This window comes from Podarcis erhardii, assembly GCF_964252035.2.
Source record: "Podarcis erhardii genome assembly, chromosome: 9".
Classification (NCBI taxonomy): Eukaryota; Metazoa; Chordata; class Lepidosauria; order Squamata; family Lacertidae; genus Podarcis; species Podarcis erhardii.
The window spans coordinates 12764325-12783255 of NC_138512.1; the positions used below are offsets into that span (position 1 = coordinate 12764325).

Below are 18931 nucleotides of genomic sequence, written 5' to 3' on the forward strand. Positions count from 1 at the left end.
AGAAAAATCATTAAGCTTTATGCAGTGCGACATTTGTATATAGTTTGACTGGTGGCGAGGGGAACCAAACGCTTCATTAGGCCAAAAAGCATCATTCCTATAACTAAAATTACTGCAAAAAATAAAATAAATCAACCATGTGTGCACATAAACCTTGTACATAAACAAAGACAGATGGCAGCACAAATATCGTTTGATACCACAGGGGAAAAATCCTGCCACACTTTGTTTACTACAAGGGATTGAGACCAGTGGTTAAATATCACAAGGCCATAATTAAGATGAGGAAGTTTATGAAAAGAAATATTATTTACATCGTCACTCACTTACAACTGCACCTTATCAACTGGTGCAATCCAATGGGAATTTATCCTGAAGTGATATCCTGAAAGCTCCCTGAAGTGAATAGGAACTGCACAAGAACATTAAACACATTCTTGCATAGCTCTCGCTCACTGGGTTGGAGCCAAACGTGCTTTGTTACATGCAAAAGGCATCTTCTGCCTCCTAGAGCATTGTGCAAGAAAAGAACAACTTGTGCAAGTTCTTATACAAGTGGAAGTATGAGGACTACTATACAGCTTTTTGCTTCTCATGCAAATCTCAGCCACCTTCTCCTTTTCAGAGTGAACCATCTGCACTGGTGATTTGCTAACCATGGTTAACCCCATACAGCAGTTTGCAAAACTGTTTCTAACCTCTATTGCTTAGAGCTGGCCATGGTTACCAATGAACCAGTGTTCATTCAAGAAATGAAAGGATGGAGTTGTATTTACAGCCATTTTCCTTTCAGCTGTAGTTATTTAGTCAATCTATTATCATTTATAAACAATTGCTGGCTGTAAGTATGAAGAGCTGTTATTAACTCTGCGAGAAAGTCACAAAGCTGTTACAGTGGTACCTCGGGTTAAGTACTTAATTCATTCCGGAGGTCTGTTCTTAACCTGAAACTGTTCTTAACCCGAAGCACCACTTTAGCTAATGGGACCTCCTGCTGCGCCGCCGGAGCACCATTTTGTTCTCATCCTGAAGCAAAGTTCTTAACCTGAAGCACGATTTCTGGGTTAGTGGAGCCTGTAACCTGAAGCGTGTGTAACCTGAGGTACCACTGTATTTAGAAAAGTTATCACATATACCTGTTTACATATAATAAATGATGGAAGACCTATTTGTCTGTTGCTTTCTCTTAGAATGTCTATTATAACTTCATGGAAACTGCTTCGATAAAGGAGCTACCTAATGTGACACAATTCCTGCTATGGTTGCAAACTGGTTTGTGCAGCCTTTATCGGCTATATGAATTTTGGGGAAAGCACCCACAGGAGTCAATGGGAACTTCAACCATGGCTTCAAGTTGGCTTGATTCAAACAAATCATCATTACTAACCAGTCAGTTAGTTCAGATGAAACAAGCTGTACTAAACAAATCTGGAAAATGAAAATTCCAAACACCTCCCTCTTAGCCATGCGGGGGGAGAGGAAAGAGGAGTGCACAAACCCATCGCTTGCCAAGCCTTGTTCCTTTTTTTGCACATCACATTAAATTATGGTTTGGCACAGCATTGAACAGCTATCCACTGACACATCTGCAAAACCTTCATTTCCTTTATTAATTATTTATTTTTATTTCAGTAACTTTTTATTGGGCTTTCTAATCAGGGATCATAGGAGTAATAAATAATAACCAGAGACAGCTGTGGACAGGATTCCTGCATTGCAGGGGGTTGAGCTAGATTCCCACTCTACAGTTCTATGGGATTCCACGAGATTCACATGTCATTTGTACATCACCAAAATAGCACAATAAATTTGCTGTAGGATCTACAGCTTATGGTTCGTTATTAGTATTCAATGTACAAGTTCTTGGTTCATGGAGTGGTTTAAATAAAAACAGTAACATCAAGGAAACAGGATAGAAGAAAATTAAGATATCATTCAATATCACATAGATAAAATGCCTAATCAAGGGCCCTTGTGTTGTGTTTAGATTAAGTATGAGTAATAGTCATTTTTTCTCTTACCAATGAAACAGTATAAAGTGTTAGTACAGTCGTACCTTGGAACTCAAACACCATGGCTCCCGAACAAATCAGGTCCCAAATGATTGAAACCCAGAAGTGAATGTTCTGGTTTTTAAACAATTTTCGGAAGCCGAACGTCCAGCGCAGCTTCCAATTGGCTGCAGGAGCTTCCTGCAGCCAATCAGAAGCCGCACTTTGGTTTCTGAACGTTTTGGAAGTCGAACGGACTTCTGGAAAGGATTCCGTTTGACTTCAAAGGTACAACTGTATACTGATGAACACAGGAGGGGTTCCTTCACAAACAAAAATGTCACCAGGACAAAAGCTCCCAAAAGCAAGAGGACCTATGGAGTCATCTGCAGCAGATGCTCTTTGAAAGACTCTTTACATAAGCAGAACCAGCCTCAACCTGAATAGTATTTTTTTTCCCAGGGCTCCCATGACATAAAGCTTCAAAAGTAAGGTTTTTCGGTCAGCACAATGAGCAGAAGACTTTGGGGAGGGGTAAACCAAAATAAACCAAAGTACACTTGCCATATGGCAATTTGATTGTTCTCTCATTACCCAACCCAAGTAGAAAAAAGCCAGTAACCTAAGTAACATTCTCCCTAAAGCACCCACTACCCTAAAATTCAATTTCCATAACACAGCTTTTGAAATCCTGCCACAAGTTATTTTGCTTTAGACTACTGAAGGGTGGATAGTAACAAACTTAATGCACCCTTCAGTCCTCTGCAGATAAATCGTAGTTAGCGCACAGAAGTTGTTATCCCATCCCACAGCCGTGCCCTGTAAACTAGGTTTTTGGATGAAGGGGGAACAAGAGGGGCAATTGTGAGAGACAACAGTACGAAAGCCATTTAGACAGAAATGTTCAAACCATGCTCAAGTCTCTTAGAAGCTTAAATTATTTTCCAGTGTTTAAGCTCACAGCTCAAGTTAGACAACTGGAAGAAAGGAGAACAGGTAGAAAAATCTGATGAAACATCAAGTACACTTCAGAAGTGTGATTGATAGCAATTTTTATTGCAATTTCTACTTCAATGGTTTTGTATGATTGTGGCACCCAACTTAATGCAGTAAAACCTGCTTTGCTTAGTAAGAGACCCTAGAGCTCAACACCAACCACAAAAATTGATATCTGCTAGCGTTACATTTTTGTTGTAGAAACAAACTTTCATGCATTAATTTTCAATTGATGAAGGATACCTGTCACAGTGCTTCCACGCAAATAAAATGCTTTTGGAGCTCTAGTGAGGATATTTCCAACAAAATGCACAATCAAACCAATGTGTATTGAAGGGAAAGTAAACTCACCATCAGATTTTATAATAAATATGATTCACCAGAGAAATACTAACACTTCGTTTAACGAAGTGCCCAAACAACATATTCCTAATACTAGGGAGGTGGTGCATAGTAAGAAGAGCCAGACTAAGTTTTGTAAAACAAGTTTCCAGCTTTGAACACTTCTAAGAATGTTTTACGACTAGAACTGAAAAAGGAATGAAAGTGAGGATAGACCCAAGATATTGTTGTGTGTTCCCCACTTCCAGGAACAATGATGTGCTCTAGGGCCTCCTTTGATGGAGCACCTAGGGTGTTTGTAAGGACACCATATCTATTTGCTTTACTGTATTTACATATATGCAAGCAGAGCAGCTTCTAAACAGACCTGATGCTTAGAAAGTTGGGGTAATTTTCATCTGTTTTAGTATTTTAACTGTTGTATGTTTTAAATAAGGTTGTGACTTTTTTCATGATTTAACTGTTTTACTTGTTGTAAGCCACTTGGATGGTTTTTCTTTTACAAGAAAGCCGTGTATAAATAAAAATAGACATCCCCATGGTAGAAAGCAACTCCACACACTCAAAATCCAACTGCCAGCACCTAGATGTTCCAACACATCCTCAGTGCCCTAGATAAAAACAGGCTGCAAATTACCGTATTTTTCACTCTATAACACGCACCTGACCATAACACGCACATCGTTTTTAGAGGAGGAAAACAAGGGAAAAAACATTCTGAATGAAACAGTGGATGTATCATTTTTGGGCTTCATGCTGTGGCCACAGACATGTGATCTGATGGTGAATTTGGGGTGACCCAATGCAAAAATCCTGAGAATTCTTGTGGATCCATGCTTTGTAACCACGTTTTTGCACCATTGCAGCCCCAGGCAACAGTGGGTGCGTGATTTTTTTGTTGCAGGCTGTAGCCATGGACATGCTATGTGATCTGATGGTGAATTTGGGGTGACCCAATGCAAAGATCCTGAGAATCCCTGTGGATCCATGCTTTGTAACCACGTTTTTGCACCATTGCAGCCCCAGGCAACAGTGGGTGCGTGATTTTTTTGGTGCAGGCTGTAGCCATGGACATGCTATGTGATCTGATGGTGAATTTGGGGTGACCCAATGCAAAGATCCTGAGAATCCCTGTGGATCCATGCTTTGTAACCACGTTTTTGCACCATTGCAGCCCCAGGCAACAGTGGGTGTGTGATTTTTTTGGTGCAGGCTGTAGCCATGGACATGCTATGTGATCTGATGGTGAATTTGGGGTGACCCAATGCAAAGATCCTGAGAATCCCTGTGGATCCATGCTTTGTAACCACGTTTTTGCACCATTGCAGCCACAGGCAACAGTGGGTGCGTGATTTTTTTGGTGCAGGCTGTAGCCATGGACATGCTATGTGATCTGATGGTGAATTTGGGGTGACCCAATGCAAAGATCCTGAGGATCCATGTGGATCTATGCTTTGTAACCACATTTTAAGTGGGGAGTGAAGGAAAAACAAAGAAGGGACATGAGAGGGGTGTGCAGAGAACCAGCTGGCTAAGAATGCAGGAGAGGGATTTAACGGGAGGGAGGAAAGAAAGGCAAAAGTTTCCCCCCACCCAAGCCAGCCATCTCTCTCTCTCTGTCTCTCTCTGTCTCTCTCTGTCTCTCTCCCCCTCCCTCCCTCCCTCCCTTCCTCCCTCCCCCTCTCTCTCTCCCTCCCCCCCCCTCTCCCTCCCCCCTCTCTCTCCCTCCCCCTCCCCCCTCTCTCTCCCTTCCCCCCTCTCTCTCCCTCTCCCCCAGCAGCACAGAGAGGAATTCCCCTCTGCTTGCCTGGAGGGGAGGGGCTTTCCCTGCTCTTTGTTCCGTTTCAGCAAACACAGCAACGAAACAGAGGAGGGTGGGCAGTAAGACCCTGAGGCAGAATGCAGGAAAGCAGCCACTTCCTCTTTTCAGGTTTCGCTTCTCCGTGCAGCGCAGCGATTTGATTTTTTGCCTGATTTTTGCCTGATTTTTCGGCTCCAGGGACCACACATTCGCTCTATAACACGCACAGACATTTCCCCTTCCTTTTTAGGAGAAAAAATCTGCGTGTTATGGAGGGAAAAATACGGTATTTTTCTGCCCCTTCCTGCTGGCCAGAAACTATTGCTTTCCCAAACTCTAACTGGTATTGCAATCCAGAAGCTGGAGAAAGATTCCTTGGTATAGGGAGATACCATTCTGAATTGGGAAACTGCGGTCTAAGCTCTGACAAACCAAAATTTGAAACCATGGTTCGATCTTAGTCTGCAAGCCAGAATTGTTACTGGAACTTAAGCCACAATTTTCAGTTATGACACAACTCGTCCTTCTCTTTCCTAGACCCAATGAAAAATGATGGCTTTAACAAACACCCTTGCATTAATGCACATTCATGAGGATATCTATGAGGAGGGAATTTGTGGCACAACACTTCTCCTTAGCCCTATAAGCCACTGTTGATTAACCTGTGTGGGTCTTTCTAGCTGAAAATATTATAGTCAAATGAATTCAAAGCTTTACTTGAAAATTATTTTCAAATGGAATGCTTTTAAATATTTTAAAGACGTGACAACCCAAAGCATTCATTTCCATCACAATGTTTGGGTTTTAAGGGGGTAGGATTGGGAATGAAGGCAGTGAAAACTGTTGACCTACTAATTCTAGTATGCCCAAAGAACTGACAAAATGCCACTGCTATCCTCTAATCTACTTCAACAGAGGGCACCTTCAATTTCCCTCTCATTGTTGATAGAAGTGTTTGAGCTACTTGTTAGTTACGGTTTAGATTGTGGCAAACCCGATTCAGAATTTCTCTTTTACTAGACCGGTGGTTCCCAACTTTTTTCCTGGCCGAGTGCTTGAAAAGTACTAAGGCGGACGATTTAATGATTTTTCTTCTTGTTCTAGCAACTGTAATACACTGTACTAGACGCTGTGTGATTTTTAATTGTATGTTTATTGCTTCTTTTAAGGTGTTTTATTGTATTACAATTTGAATTCTGTGGAAATCAAATTGTAACAATAATACAATATGAGAAAAAAAAGAAGCAACACAAATCAATAAAAATCAGTATGAATATTTAACGTGGATACGCTGTGGACCACCTGATTGACACCTGCAAACCAATGATGGTTTATGGACCATGACTTGGGAACCCAGTACTAAGAAGTATGGAACAGTTTGCGGAGGGGATGATTGCACAGGATATTCATGAGAAAGCAGTTTCTTGGAAGCAGGGGACCCTACAGCTCTGATATACTCCTGATTCAAGAACGGTACACTCCTTCTTTCTGGGATGATAGCAGGGGCAAGCTTGAGGCATTTTGGCAAGAGACAAAATGCCTTGATGCCATCCTCGTGATGCGGGGGGGGGGGCGGCTGTAAGACTCTGCAAGGGCTTCCCCTCAAGGCAAAGCCCTTGAAAAGCCTTGCCAGCCTGCTGGGCGGAGGGGGGAAATTCAGCCAGGCTTCTCCTTAAGAGAGCCTTGCCCAGTGGCAGCGCAAAACAGGAAGTGCCCTTCCTGCCACTTCCACCACAAGATCTCAGCGGAAGCTGGTGCCAATTCCGGTAGTGGCACAGCAGGTGGGGTACTCGCAGGAGACCATCTTGGGGCTTTCACTGCCTGCGGTGGCTGCATCTCCACCTCATCATCGGGGAGGCCCTGCTAGGATAACAGCCCTTTTGCCAATGAGCACACAGCTTCGGGAGCAGAGCATCTGTTTGAACTTTTACTGTTGATTTGCAGGTTTACTTTGTTTTATATGGATTTTCACCAAACTGCTTTGAGGGTCCAATGGGATACAGGTTTGAAATATAAAGTGAGTACAGTGGTACCTCTGGTCACGAACTTAATTTGTTCCAGAGGTCCGTTCTTAACCTGAAACCATTCTTAACCTGAGGTACCACTTTAGCTAATGGGGTCTCCCGCTCCCGCCAGCACATGATTTCTGTTCTCATCCTGGGGCAAAGTTCTTAATCTGAGGTACTACTTCCAGGTTAGTGGAGTCTGTAACCCGAAGTGTTTGTAACCCAAGGTGTTTGTAACCCGAGGTACCACTGTAAATTGATTAGTGGAATCAAAATAAAATAGTTTAGCATTTTTTAAAAAAAAAACAAAACCAATGACATAGAGCAGTAAATTATATGTGCACGCAAGCAAAAATGAAACCTACCTGCTTTCTCTTTTCCGGAGGAAGAGATGGGTCCCCGTCCTACAAGAAGGGAGTTTACATGTCACTGGAAAAATAACAGGACTTTGTAAAGTAATCTAGTTTGCTTGAAAAAGTAATTTAATGAAGCACTGCAGTACTGCAATCAAAGGACTAAGAGGTTTAGACCGTAAGGTCGAAGAGGTTTCTATTTGTGCTTTAAATAGTAGTGAATACATAATTATGAATTAAATAAAAATGAACAAAAATGAACAAAAACAGCATCACGAACACAGAACTAAAAGGATTACAAGGAAATGATTAATAATGCACAATGTGTTACAAGAAGCAAAAGATTTAATATAAGCAGATATTAACAGAAAGTTATCAAACCAGCTACATACGATCAGTTCCCGGTATTTCTTTTTCAGTGATTGGTGCTTCTCCCGTAGCTGATTAGCCATAAGCTTGTACTGGTCTCTTTCTTGTTGACATGTGTCCAGCTCTTTGGAAAGAATTAGCAGTGCTTCCTTCTTACTTTCCAGCTTCCTTTTACACACCAAATACTGCAAGAAAGTCAAGGCAAAAAGTTTGTACGTGCCGCTTGAAAACAAAACAAAAGAAAACCAAACCAAACCAAACCAAACCAAACCAAACCAAACCAACCAGGTGCATTGTGCAAAAATGCTACTTTAAAGGCAAGGGCACACACATTTTAGTGCTTTAAAGGAACTATAGACTGTGTCAGTTTCTGGGTTAACATTACAACCTTTAGGATGAAAATAGATTTATTTCTAAGTAAACATACTGAGGATTGTAGTTAGGCTGTGATCCTATACGTACCTACATCGGAGTAAGCCCCACTGAACATAATGGGAATTACTTCTTCATAAACACACTCATAATTGAAGTATCAGACCACAGAGTGCTTAATTCAGCTAGCAGAGATGCATTTTCTTTCACTACTCTATAAAAGTAAAAAAAGCTATACTATTCCCTCCATTTTGATGACACCCTTTTATCCAACGAAGCCCAGTATTTTTTCTACTAGCTACTCACAAACTCGATTACAGCCTTCCAAATGCAATATAATCTTACTCACATGTGAGGTTTTTAGGCACATCCCTTTAAAAAGGACATTTATATGCACCTAAAATATGTAATGTGCTTTAGTGTTTCATATGTGTAAAAAACTGCTGAATTTGTTTCTGTTCACACTTGGTCTGCAGTCAAAAGACCCCTTTTGCTCTGCTCCTTTTTTGAAGACTGGGGGAAATGTAGAGAAGGGCTTTCTTGAACCTTACAGCTCTTATTTCTACTGGTCAAGGTGCATTAATATACCTGCAGGTCATGAAGAAATAATAATGCATTGAGTGGTACCCAAAAGTAGCAAGTGCATCCTTTCAAGAGCCCTTTAAAGGGAAGGAGATATCATTCTAGGGTAATGAACTTTGAAGAGGACACCTCCACCTTGGATTAATTTTATTACTGGCAGCAGCAAAGTTGAATTTCTGCCATAAACCTTCTGGGTTATGATGCCTTGGCACTACCCTCAATAAAGCAACATTATTGTTCTTATCCATATAGTGACACTTTAAGAGTGGCCAATTCCCTGATTAAAAAGGCATCTGGAATCTGTAGCTTTTTATGCACCATTGAAATGACATTGGAACCTGTAATAATGATGAACTCTGGAAAGGAAACTGCTATATGTTAAAGCAGTTAAGAGTCTGAGCTACAAGGCCCCAGTTCAAGCTTAGACGGTATCCTTAAGCAAGTAAGTCACTGTTTTCTCAGCCTCAGCTCCCATCTTTAACATAAAGAAATGTAGTGCCAGACATAACAGATCCAGGAGTTCTGTTTTGGTTTCTTTAGCCCTAAACATAATTGGTCATGAAGTTTGGATTGGCAAACTCCAGTTGGCACTTATTCTCCAAAACCAAATCAGAAACCCATTTCAAACAGTTTTTTATTTTGATTTGGAAGGCAAACACTAACTATGGTTTGCCAGTTTGGATCCTACGGCTTACTATGGTTAGGGCTAAAGTGGAAACGGAAATGGAAACACAAGCCTCATTTCATACTCCGAGTAACCAAACACAACAATGAAACTTGCAGATAGGCAGATAATAAATATGGTTGTGGACACCTTGTTACTACTTCAAGAGTTAATGGTTCGCTGGGTATGTGGCGATTGCTCCAACTTCGCTCCAAGCACAAGTGGGATCAAATAAACCACAATCCCTGGCTTAGCATTAAATCCAAACCAGGTACAGTGGTACCTCAGGTTAAGTACTTAATTTGTTCTGGAGGTACGTACTTAACCTGAAACTGTTCTTAACCTGAAGCACCACTTGGGCTAATGGGGCCTCCTGCTGCCGCCGCACCGCCAGAGCACAATTTCTGTTCTCAACCTGAAGCAAAGTTCTTAACCTGAAGCACTATTTCTGGGTTAGCGGAGTCTGTAACCTGAAGCGTATTTAACCTGAGGTACCACTGTATCCTGGTTTCTTTCAGTCAAACAAACCACAACTGGTATGCCAAGAACAATTACCCTAGACTGAGTGTGAGAAACAACCACAAACGCTGGCTTAGATTTACAACTAAACTGAGGACTGTGGTTTGTTCAGCTCCAAGCAAATCACAACCAAGCATGAATCCCAGTTAAGTTTGAAACATTAAGTCAGGGTTTATGCTTTGTTTCTCCCACTTGAACTGCTTTGAGGGTTTTCTACAATCAAGCGGTAAAAAAATTGTATGAAACAAAGTGGGAGCCATCAACTGCAGCTTACCATGATGTGCAAGTGATGCTACTGTGATATACTGGTTTTAAAATACAGTGGGGGTTTTTTACTTTTAAGACGCAAATAACCACTTTTATTTGATTTCTTTTTTTAAAAAAAGAGCCACCATTTATTGCAGATGGTTATAGCTTCTGCTATTTGTTTTTAGGTATTTTTTAAAAAGTGAATCTTCTGAATACATCTTCGTGTATTTTTGTGAAAATGAACTATTTAATGCTTTCATTAAACAGTTGTTAGATTCAAATTTCATCTGCTTTTCACTAATTCTAAATACCTTCAAAATAATAATTTTCATTGCTGTCTACTGACTTTTATCTACCACTAATTTACCATCGTAAGTGGACTATGATCACTACAAGATCATATTAAGTAAAGACTGATATAATACATTACTGCTTGAACTGTCTTACATTACTGCTTGAACTATCTTACTGCCTGCTAACTGCTTTAAACAAAACAGAATGAGAAAGACAACATTACAGAGAGGTGAAACAGCTCTCCTCTCCATCAAATGGTCCCTATTTGTCCATAGCTATTTTTAGTGCCAAATCCGCTTTGATCTCATTAACTCCTGAACAGAAATGACTTCATAATCTGATAATGCCAGGACATTAGTCAAGTTACTGGAGAGGGGAAATCTAAAAAGTGAAAGACACACCATTATAAACTTCGGAAATTCAGATTACGGTGTCACTTATCAGCTTTGGCCTATCTTCATTTAGAGCAGTGGTCATCAACCAGTCTAGACCCAAGGTGCACCATATATTCCTTGCCAGGCACACAGGACTCACTTTTACATTTCCCCTTTTGATTTATACTTAATAGTACTAGCGTCCCACCACCTATTACACAGAGGTAGTGGCATACAATTTTTCTAAATGCAAGTAAACCAATATTTCACGTACTGTTGGGCAAACTTTCGAACCCTTTTAATACATATAGCTTCTCTTTTATTTCTCGGGTCCTTCTCTTCCTTGAAACCTGTGGTTGATATTGAGAAAGAGGGAAAGTCACCATCGCTATTTATGCTTGTGTTTTGTTACCAAAAAGGCCTATCAATTTTACCAGCTCCTGTCTCAGCCACCTGCTTCCGTCGTTTTCTCTCCCTACCTTATGGTCCTGCATCACCTGTCTTGCCTTTGCTCTTCTCTCTTCTTACCTCCCACATTCTCCTTGCACCTCCCAGTTCCTCCTCTGTTATCACTTACTCCCATCTCACCATCTTTCATAATCCTTGCTCTCCATTCTCTTTACCTTCTCAAACTTTTCTATATTTTCTTCCTTCTACTTCATTTCACCTGCTCATTATTGCCTGCCTCCTTCAAATTTTCCTTTCCTCACTTTCTTCCACCTTATTATCACCTTCTCTGCCACCTTCGATTCACTTCTCTGTGACTCTTGCTCACTTTTAACATCAGCAGACCTGAAATCAAAGTTAGCAGCACTTATCACTCTTGGAACCTAGTATACTGTAGGTGGCAGTTGTTCTTTCTTGCCCGTTAGCTGTATAATGCTTTGAGGAAATTCCCAATTCTTCCACATTCAAGAACCATATGGCTGTAGTTCCAAAACAAGTGTTTTTTTCCCTTTCAGTTTGCAAAATCTTACCATTTTATCATTCAACTAAATAAAATTAATTTTCATTCCAAATCAACACTGAAATATTAAAGTGGCATATTTACTTAAGAGTAAGTCCTATTAAAATAAAGGATTTGCATATTAATTTAATTAAGAATAACTAATGATATCCTCCCTTTCATACAGATTCCTCCTTCTTTCTGTCACCTGTGGACTCCTTTCTCTCTCTCTCTCTCTCTCTCTCACACACACACACACACAAAGTCACCTGTCTCTGTCTTCTCCTTGTATCAGCTTTGCTGTTTTGTTTTACTTATTTCCTTTTTTAAAATTATGTATTTTATTCTGCGAACCACCCTGATATTTTCTAATGAAGGGCAGTCGAAAGAAAGAAAGAAAGAAAGAAAGAAAGAAAGAAAGAAAGAAAGAAAGAAAGAAAGAAGATAGATAATAGAAGCCAAACTAGCTGTAAGGATGTGGAATACAGTGCCACTCCTTGCCATACATGCCGTATCTACTTCCTGCTATGTACTGAGAATTTGTCACTATTTTATTCTCATATGCAAATGTCTGGGCAATAATAATCCTAAGCAGCCAAAAAAATTGCAATGCTTTCACAGTTTTAATATCAGAATGGCTAAGGACTGGTTCACACATGGACGTACACCACATGTTCACTTAACACTTGGTGACTTGCGGTTGAATGTGCAAGCTAAGAAGTACTGAATGTTTGTTGACATGAGGTAATAATAGGTAGATACATGGGGAATTTTTTTAGAAGATCAAGGTGTGGGTAGGTGGGTGTAAACTAGCTTGTGAGCATTGATGTCCTCCAGCACCAATTCATCTCCTTTAGGGCAGCCCTTTAAACCGCAAGGGAACTTTACAGATATGGTACTGTACTACATTTGTGTTATCACAGAACAAGAGTTGAGTTAGCCATCTGTAAAGCAGCCCTTTCCTCACTTGTACCCCATTTAAGGTTTGCATCACACTTAAAAAAACAAAACAAAAACCTCATGCTCGTTTAAAAATGTAACATTTGAATGTGAGAAGCAGATGTTTCCATGCACATGTCTTGAATGCGAATATTCATCAGACAGACAGACAGAGGCCATTTGGTGGCAAATCCAGATTTTATACAACATAGTGTGTGAAATAGTGCTCAGAAGATGTCTTTGATAAACATCTACTGTGTAAGCTGGGGGGGGGGGTTGTAGCTTTTACTGTATTGAATCATTTGAACCATTGCTTCTAACCCTGCCGACAGGTGAGTGCATGTGAAACCTTGTGTGGCGCTTTCTTAAGAAGCAGCTGCAGATCTAAGCTTTAAACAAGAACCATTTCCTCAAAGAGCCCATAAAATCCAATCATCCAGTGCAAAACAAGTTTCAGAGCTGGTTTCCCGGAAGGTTTGCTTTATCACAGTGACATCAAGTGCCAGGTCTTTAGACCAGCAGTACAAATAGACAGGAACACAGGTAGTGGGGAGAAACTGGCAGCATGATCTCATGCACATTTATTCAGGAATAAATCCCAATTAGCAAAACTGAGTTTATTCTCATGTAACCCTGTGCACACTTACTTGGGTGTTATGTCCCATTAAACACAGCAAGACTTACTTCTGAAAAAACATTGGTAAGTCTTTACGTATTTATTTTATGGACCCTTAAAATTTCCAATAGGCAAAGAAACCCAATAAATATGTGCAGTTCCAGTTTTCCATCTCAGTTCCTATCCTCGCTTCTTATTTTTTTTGCTATGTTTTCAAATAATTACACAATAATTACTAATTTCCTGCTTAATAATATGAAACTGTTTTCTCTTTTTCTTAAAATAATGGTAAGTTATCAACAGGATCATATGGTAGCTTTAGATGTATATAATAATGTACATAATTGAGCACCGCAAGTGAGGATGAGCAAAATACTGTGGATTTGCGAGGGCTGGGGAGGCAAAGAGAAGGAAAGACAATTTCTTCTCCCTTTCCATCACCTGCTGCCAATAACTTATATCTATTTACTTTACAGCCCACACAAGCAAAAATGCATCTTGAACAGGTTATTAGTCCTACATTTTGCATAGGTTCAAGATTAGGGGCCTTTAGAGTCAAAGAGCATCTTACACAAATCATGGCCAAGATTGCAAGGCCTATTTGAAAATACACACCCAAATTCATTGTGTATTATTGCTTTTCTTACAGAAATCCACCACCCCCCAGGAATGTTTAAATATTTAGCTTCCCACCAGCAGTTACCCTATCCTCATGGTCAACACATGAAGGCAGTCTGCTTTCCTACTTCATCCTCTGGTATGTAGAGGAACTCTCACACACCAGAGTGAGAAGTTGTAAAGGTAAAAGGTAGAGGACCCCTGGACGGTTGAGTCCAGTCAAAGGGTGTGGCACTCATTTTGCTTTTCAGGCCGAGGGAGCCAGCCTTTGTCCACAGACATTCCCAGTCACGTAGCCGGCATGACTAAACCACTACTGGTGCACCAAGGACCATGACGAGTGCCAAAGCACACGAAAATGCCATTTACCTTCCTGCTGCAGCTGTACATTTTTATCTACTTGCACTGGTATGCTTTCAAACTGCTAGGTTGGCAGAAGCTGGGACAGAGCAACAGGAGCTCTCTCCACTACACGCATTCGAACCACCGACCTTTCAAGAGGCTCAGTGGTTTAGACCATAGCACATCCCTAGTTAGCACAAAGCTTCACAGAACATGGAAGGGAAGGGAGTCTCTTGTAGGTGGTCTTCATCTTTGTCTCATAAGGCCACTATCCTTCTGCACCACAAAACATTTAATACCACAACCATTTTTTACCACATACATTAGTTGTTGTTGTTTTATTCCGGCATTGCAGGGGGCTGAGCTGGAAGGCCCTTGGGATTCCATTCTATGATTCTAAGTATTAGAATGCTGGTACTCCATATGTGACCATAATCATTCATAATTGCCAATAACTGCCTGTGCCAACATTTCCCATCATTTCTTAGAAACATTTTCTCAGAGCAGAAGCAACATGGCATGAGGGGTGCTAATGGAAGGGCAGGGAGTAAGACTGGGGTTGAAAGAAGGCACAGCTGCCTGGCACTTGTTTAGGACCCCAACCCTAGCCCAAATTAATATGAATATCATGGAAGTGAAAAGAACCATGGACAGGCAATACCCACTTTGTAGAAGCGTTGCTGACCCCAACGGCTGCTTAGAGAGCTTACTTACACTCTAACTGACACCCTTTCTTAGAGTCTGGCTGTGTTTCTCAGCTGTGGGTGTGAGATGCTGGTACAATAATATAGGAATCAAAGTGTTCTATGACTACAGAAGGAAGATGTCATTGAGAACATCAGCAGAGACTTGAAACCTAGGGAAGCAGCCATTTTGAGATACTGTGGCAAACACTAGTCAGTGTTTGCCAAAGTTGACTAGTTCCAACAACACTTCAATCACCTCTGGTCATTTTATGAAGTTTACAGCGGCAATTATTGCAGGAGAATTGCAAACTTCTTTTTTTCTCCTCTTGTACATTGAAAAGCCACAGGGTAGTCAAAATTTAGCAGGTGAATGTGTCATGTTCAAACAACAAAGATTCTGTTAAAAACACACAGAATCCTAGCCAGAAGAAAATAGTAAGTTGACAACTGAATGAATTAATAGGCACAAGTTAAAAATGGAAAACACAAAAGGGGGAGCAGCAACAGAATCACAGGGGGTGGGGAATTTAACCCATTAGTCTCACCTATTGTGGTCTCTATGGAAATTATTCCCCTGAAGCTGCAACTTACATCAGGAGGGAAGCCTTCACAGGGCAAATATGCTATGCATAAGCTGCCTACTTACATTTTTAAAAAACAGCAACAGCACATTAGTTGCAATCATGCTATGGACATTAAATCTAGTTTGGCCCAGAGTGGCCAGGTCTTTTGAGGGCAAGAAGGTGAAGCCTGATGGGAGATGGACAAATCCTATTAGCATGCAGTAATAATAATAATAATAATAATAATAATAATAATAATAATAATTTTACTTATACCCTGCCAAGTAGGGGACATTCCCTGCCAACTTAACAGGCGGAGATTGACAGCAAAATCTCTTGGCACCCGTCTGGATCGTGGTGCATGTCCACCCCCAACCTAAATATATTTACTTGGATATGGTGACGAATCGAAGAGCATATGGTTGCAGATTCACAGACTTCCTTTAGACTTTTAACCAAACACCTGCAGCCCTCCCATTCACCAAAAAAGTTTGTTTTGGGTGAATAGCGCTGCAGAAACCTCTGATGGCACCCCAAGACCTGGGAACTCATTTTGGGGGATTCCTGACTCACAAGGTCTCTCTATGAAGTAAAAAAAAAAATGGGGAGGTGGGGATAGCAAAAGTTTGCTGCTTTCAGCTTAACAGGAATAAGGAAAGATATATACTTCGCTCCAGACCCCCTCGCCCCCAAAGTGACATACAGGTGACATCCGTCATACCCCTCCAAGCAACAAGTGCCAACGATCCCTGCGGTGACACGCAACCATCCAGCTTTTAGCATTGGCCACACCTGGAAAAACTGAGGCAAGTTTTGAGCTGCTTTGGCGGGCCAGGGAGGTCGTTTGCCCCAGACGCCGCCGCCACCCCCCCCCAAAAAAATCCCCCACCACTGCAACCCTTATGCACGCTTAACTTGGGGGGGGGGTGTTTGAATTCACAAGTGACATGATGCACAGTAAACACGCATCGGGGGAAGTGGGGCTGCAAACCTTAATTGCACTAAAGAGAGGATAGGGAAGCAAGCCGCTCCGACTGTAGATCGCATATATATGGACAGCAGGCTGCCGGAAACGCCAGGAAGGATGGGCGACCCCAGGCACCACCAAGGCGGGTTTTTGCAGGCCCGTTTGGGGAGGAGAGCTGGGGGGGGGAATGGCGGGAAAAGGCAGCTCCGCCTTCCAGTCCGCGGGAGGCCTGGTTCCTTCTCCCCCTCTCACCTCGCTCACCAGTCCCTGCCAGTCGCTCTCGGTGCGGTTGTTGGAGTTCATGGCGGCGGCTGGGCGGCTCCAGCAGCTGCCGGCGGCGAGCAGCCGGGTCTCCTCAGCGCCGCCGCCGCTGCTCCTCCTCCTCCGGCTGCTTTTGCGCGACGTGGGCTTCGGGGAACACAGGCCGGCCGCCGAGCCTCGCGTAGAGGCGGGGCCCGCGCTGAGGCGGCCTCGCCCGTCGCCTGCACCTGCTCTTCTTCCAGGGCTCCGACGCCTCTTTTTGCGCTTTAGAAAGAAAGAAAGAAAAGCAGCCTCTGGGCGTGAGGGAAACTTAAGGCGTGCTTGCTTGTTGGCCACCTAGGCCTGAGGCATTTTGGTGCCTGAGGTGAACCCCGAGGCCTTTTTGGCGCCTGAGGCGAACCACAAAATGCCGCCTCCTCTCCCTTCTTTCTCTGAGGGAAGAAAGGCTGAGTCAGGAACAAGGGTTCAGTGTTTTTCAACCACCGTTCCTCGGCACACTAGTGTGCCGTGAGATGTTGCCTGGTGTGCCGTGGGAAAAATTGAAAAATTTGAAAGATTTAAAAATAAAGTCTTTTATAATTTTTCATATTTCTGTTTACTTACTATTTCATAATAAAGTAATTATAAAATACTTTCTTTGTGTTTATTTGATTCCTGTTCAAGAGAATTATTTTATATATAGTCAATATAGGCACAGAGTTAAATTTTTTAACATTTTCTAATGGTGGTGTGCCTCGTGATTTTTTTCATGATACAAGTGTGCCTTTGCCCAAAAAAGGTTGAAAAACACTGGACTAGATGACCCTCAGGGTCACTTTTCAGCTTTAGGATTCTGTGAGCTACATCAGGATCCGCCGCCCAAGGCGGTTGCCTCACCTTGCCTGACAGGTGGGCCGGCCCTTCTGTTGGTTGTTAACACGTTCGAAATGCTCAACCCTCGCGTTCACTTCTTCAGTAGCCTGAGGCAAAGCGACTGTAAACGTTAGCAACAAAATCAGGGGGAAATGCTGAACTATTATTATTTGTAACCTCTCCATTCTGAAGGAAATCAGCCCTGAGTGCTCACTGGAAGGACAGATCCTGAAGCTGAGGCTCCAGTACTTTGGCCACCTCATGAGAAGACTCCCTGGAAAAGACCCATGGAGGGCACAAGGAGAAGGGGACGACAGAGGATGAGATGGTTGGACAGTGTTCTCAAAGCTACCAGCATGAGTTTGACCAAAGTGCGGGAGGCAGTGGAAGACAGGAGTGCCTGGTGTGCTCTGGTCCATGGGGTCACGAAGAGTCGGACACGACTAAACGACTAAACAACAACAACATCAGGATCCGCCACCCAAGGCAGTTGCCTCACCTTGCCTGACAGGTGGGCCGGCCCTGCTGTTGGTCATTAACATGTTTGAAATACTTGCCCCTCATGTTCACTTCATATATATATATATATATATATATATAAAATATTTATTCGTATTTCAAAAATAGTACCAAAAAAAAAACACAAGTACAAAAATACAAAACTAAAAACAGTTAAAAACAGATAAAATTTCAATTGCTTATTTTCTTTTAACTTATTTCCCAGACCTCCTCACACCTCCCCTTTTTGTATTCCAATTCAAATTATTAATTCAGCAAATCCTTATCATGACTTATTATAACTTATTATATCTTATTTCTCAACCTTTACATTACAGCTGGGAACCATTTAATTTCTGTCCAACATCATTCTAACATTCATTAATTTTACAATGTTTCTGAAGATAGTCTTTGAATTTCTTCCAGTCTTCTTCCGCCAACTCTTTTCCCTGGTCTCGGATTCTGCCAGTCATTTCTGCTAGTCCCATATAATCTATCACCTTCATCTGCCATTCTTCCAGAGTGGGCAGATCTTGTGTCTTCCAGTACTTTGCAATAAGTATTCTTGCTGCTGTTGTTGCATACATAAAAAATGTTCTGTCCTTCTATGGCACCAGTTGGCCGACCATGCCCAGGAGAAAGGCCTCTGGTTTCTTCAGGAAGGTATATTTAAATACCTTTTTCATTTCATTATATATCATTTCCCAGAAAGCCTTAATCCTTGGGCACGT

General features: G+C 41.8%; 1 protein-coding gene across 4 annotated transcripts in view; it reads right to left on the minus strand.

Annotated features, from left to right (window-relative positions):
- The window catches only part of CCDC149 (coiled-coil domain containing 149), a 56831-nt gene extending 39652 nt beyond the window's left edge, over window positions 1-17179 (minus strand). The window contains exons 1-3 of one of the 4 annotated variants that reach the window (XM_081876299.1): window positions 16842-17179; window positions 7882-8043; window positions 7502-7540 (exon numbers count right to left, since the gene is read on the minus strand). In XM_081876299.1, coding sequence (XP_081732425.1) covers window positions 7502-7540; window positions 7882-8043; window positions 16842-16892 — 252 coding nt within the window. In that variant the 5' untranslated portion in view covers window positions 16893-17179. Of the gene's footprint in view, window positions 1-7501; window positions 7541-7881; window positions 8044-16613; window positions 16692-16841 lie in introns of those variants that run through there. The other 3 variants (XM_081876298.1, XM_081876297.1, XM_081876300.1) reach the window with 3 other exon arrangements.
- Between the last annotated feature and the right edge of the window lie 1752 nt (window positions 17180-18931).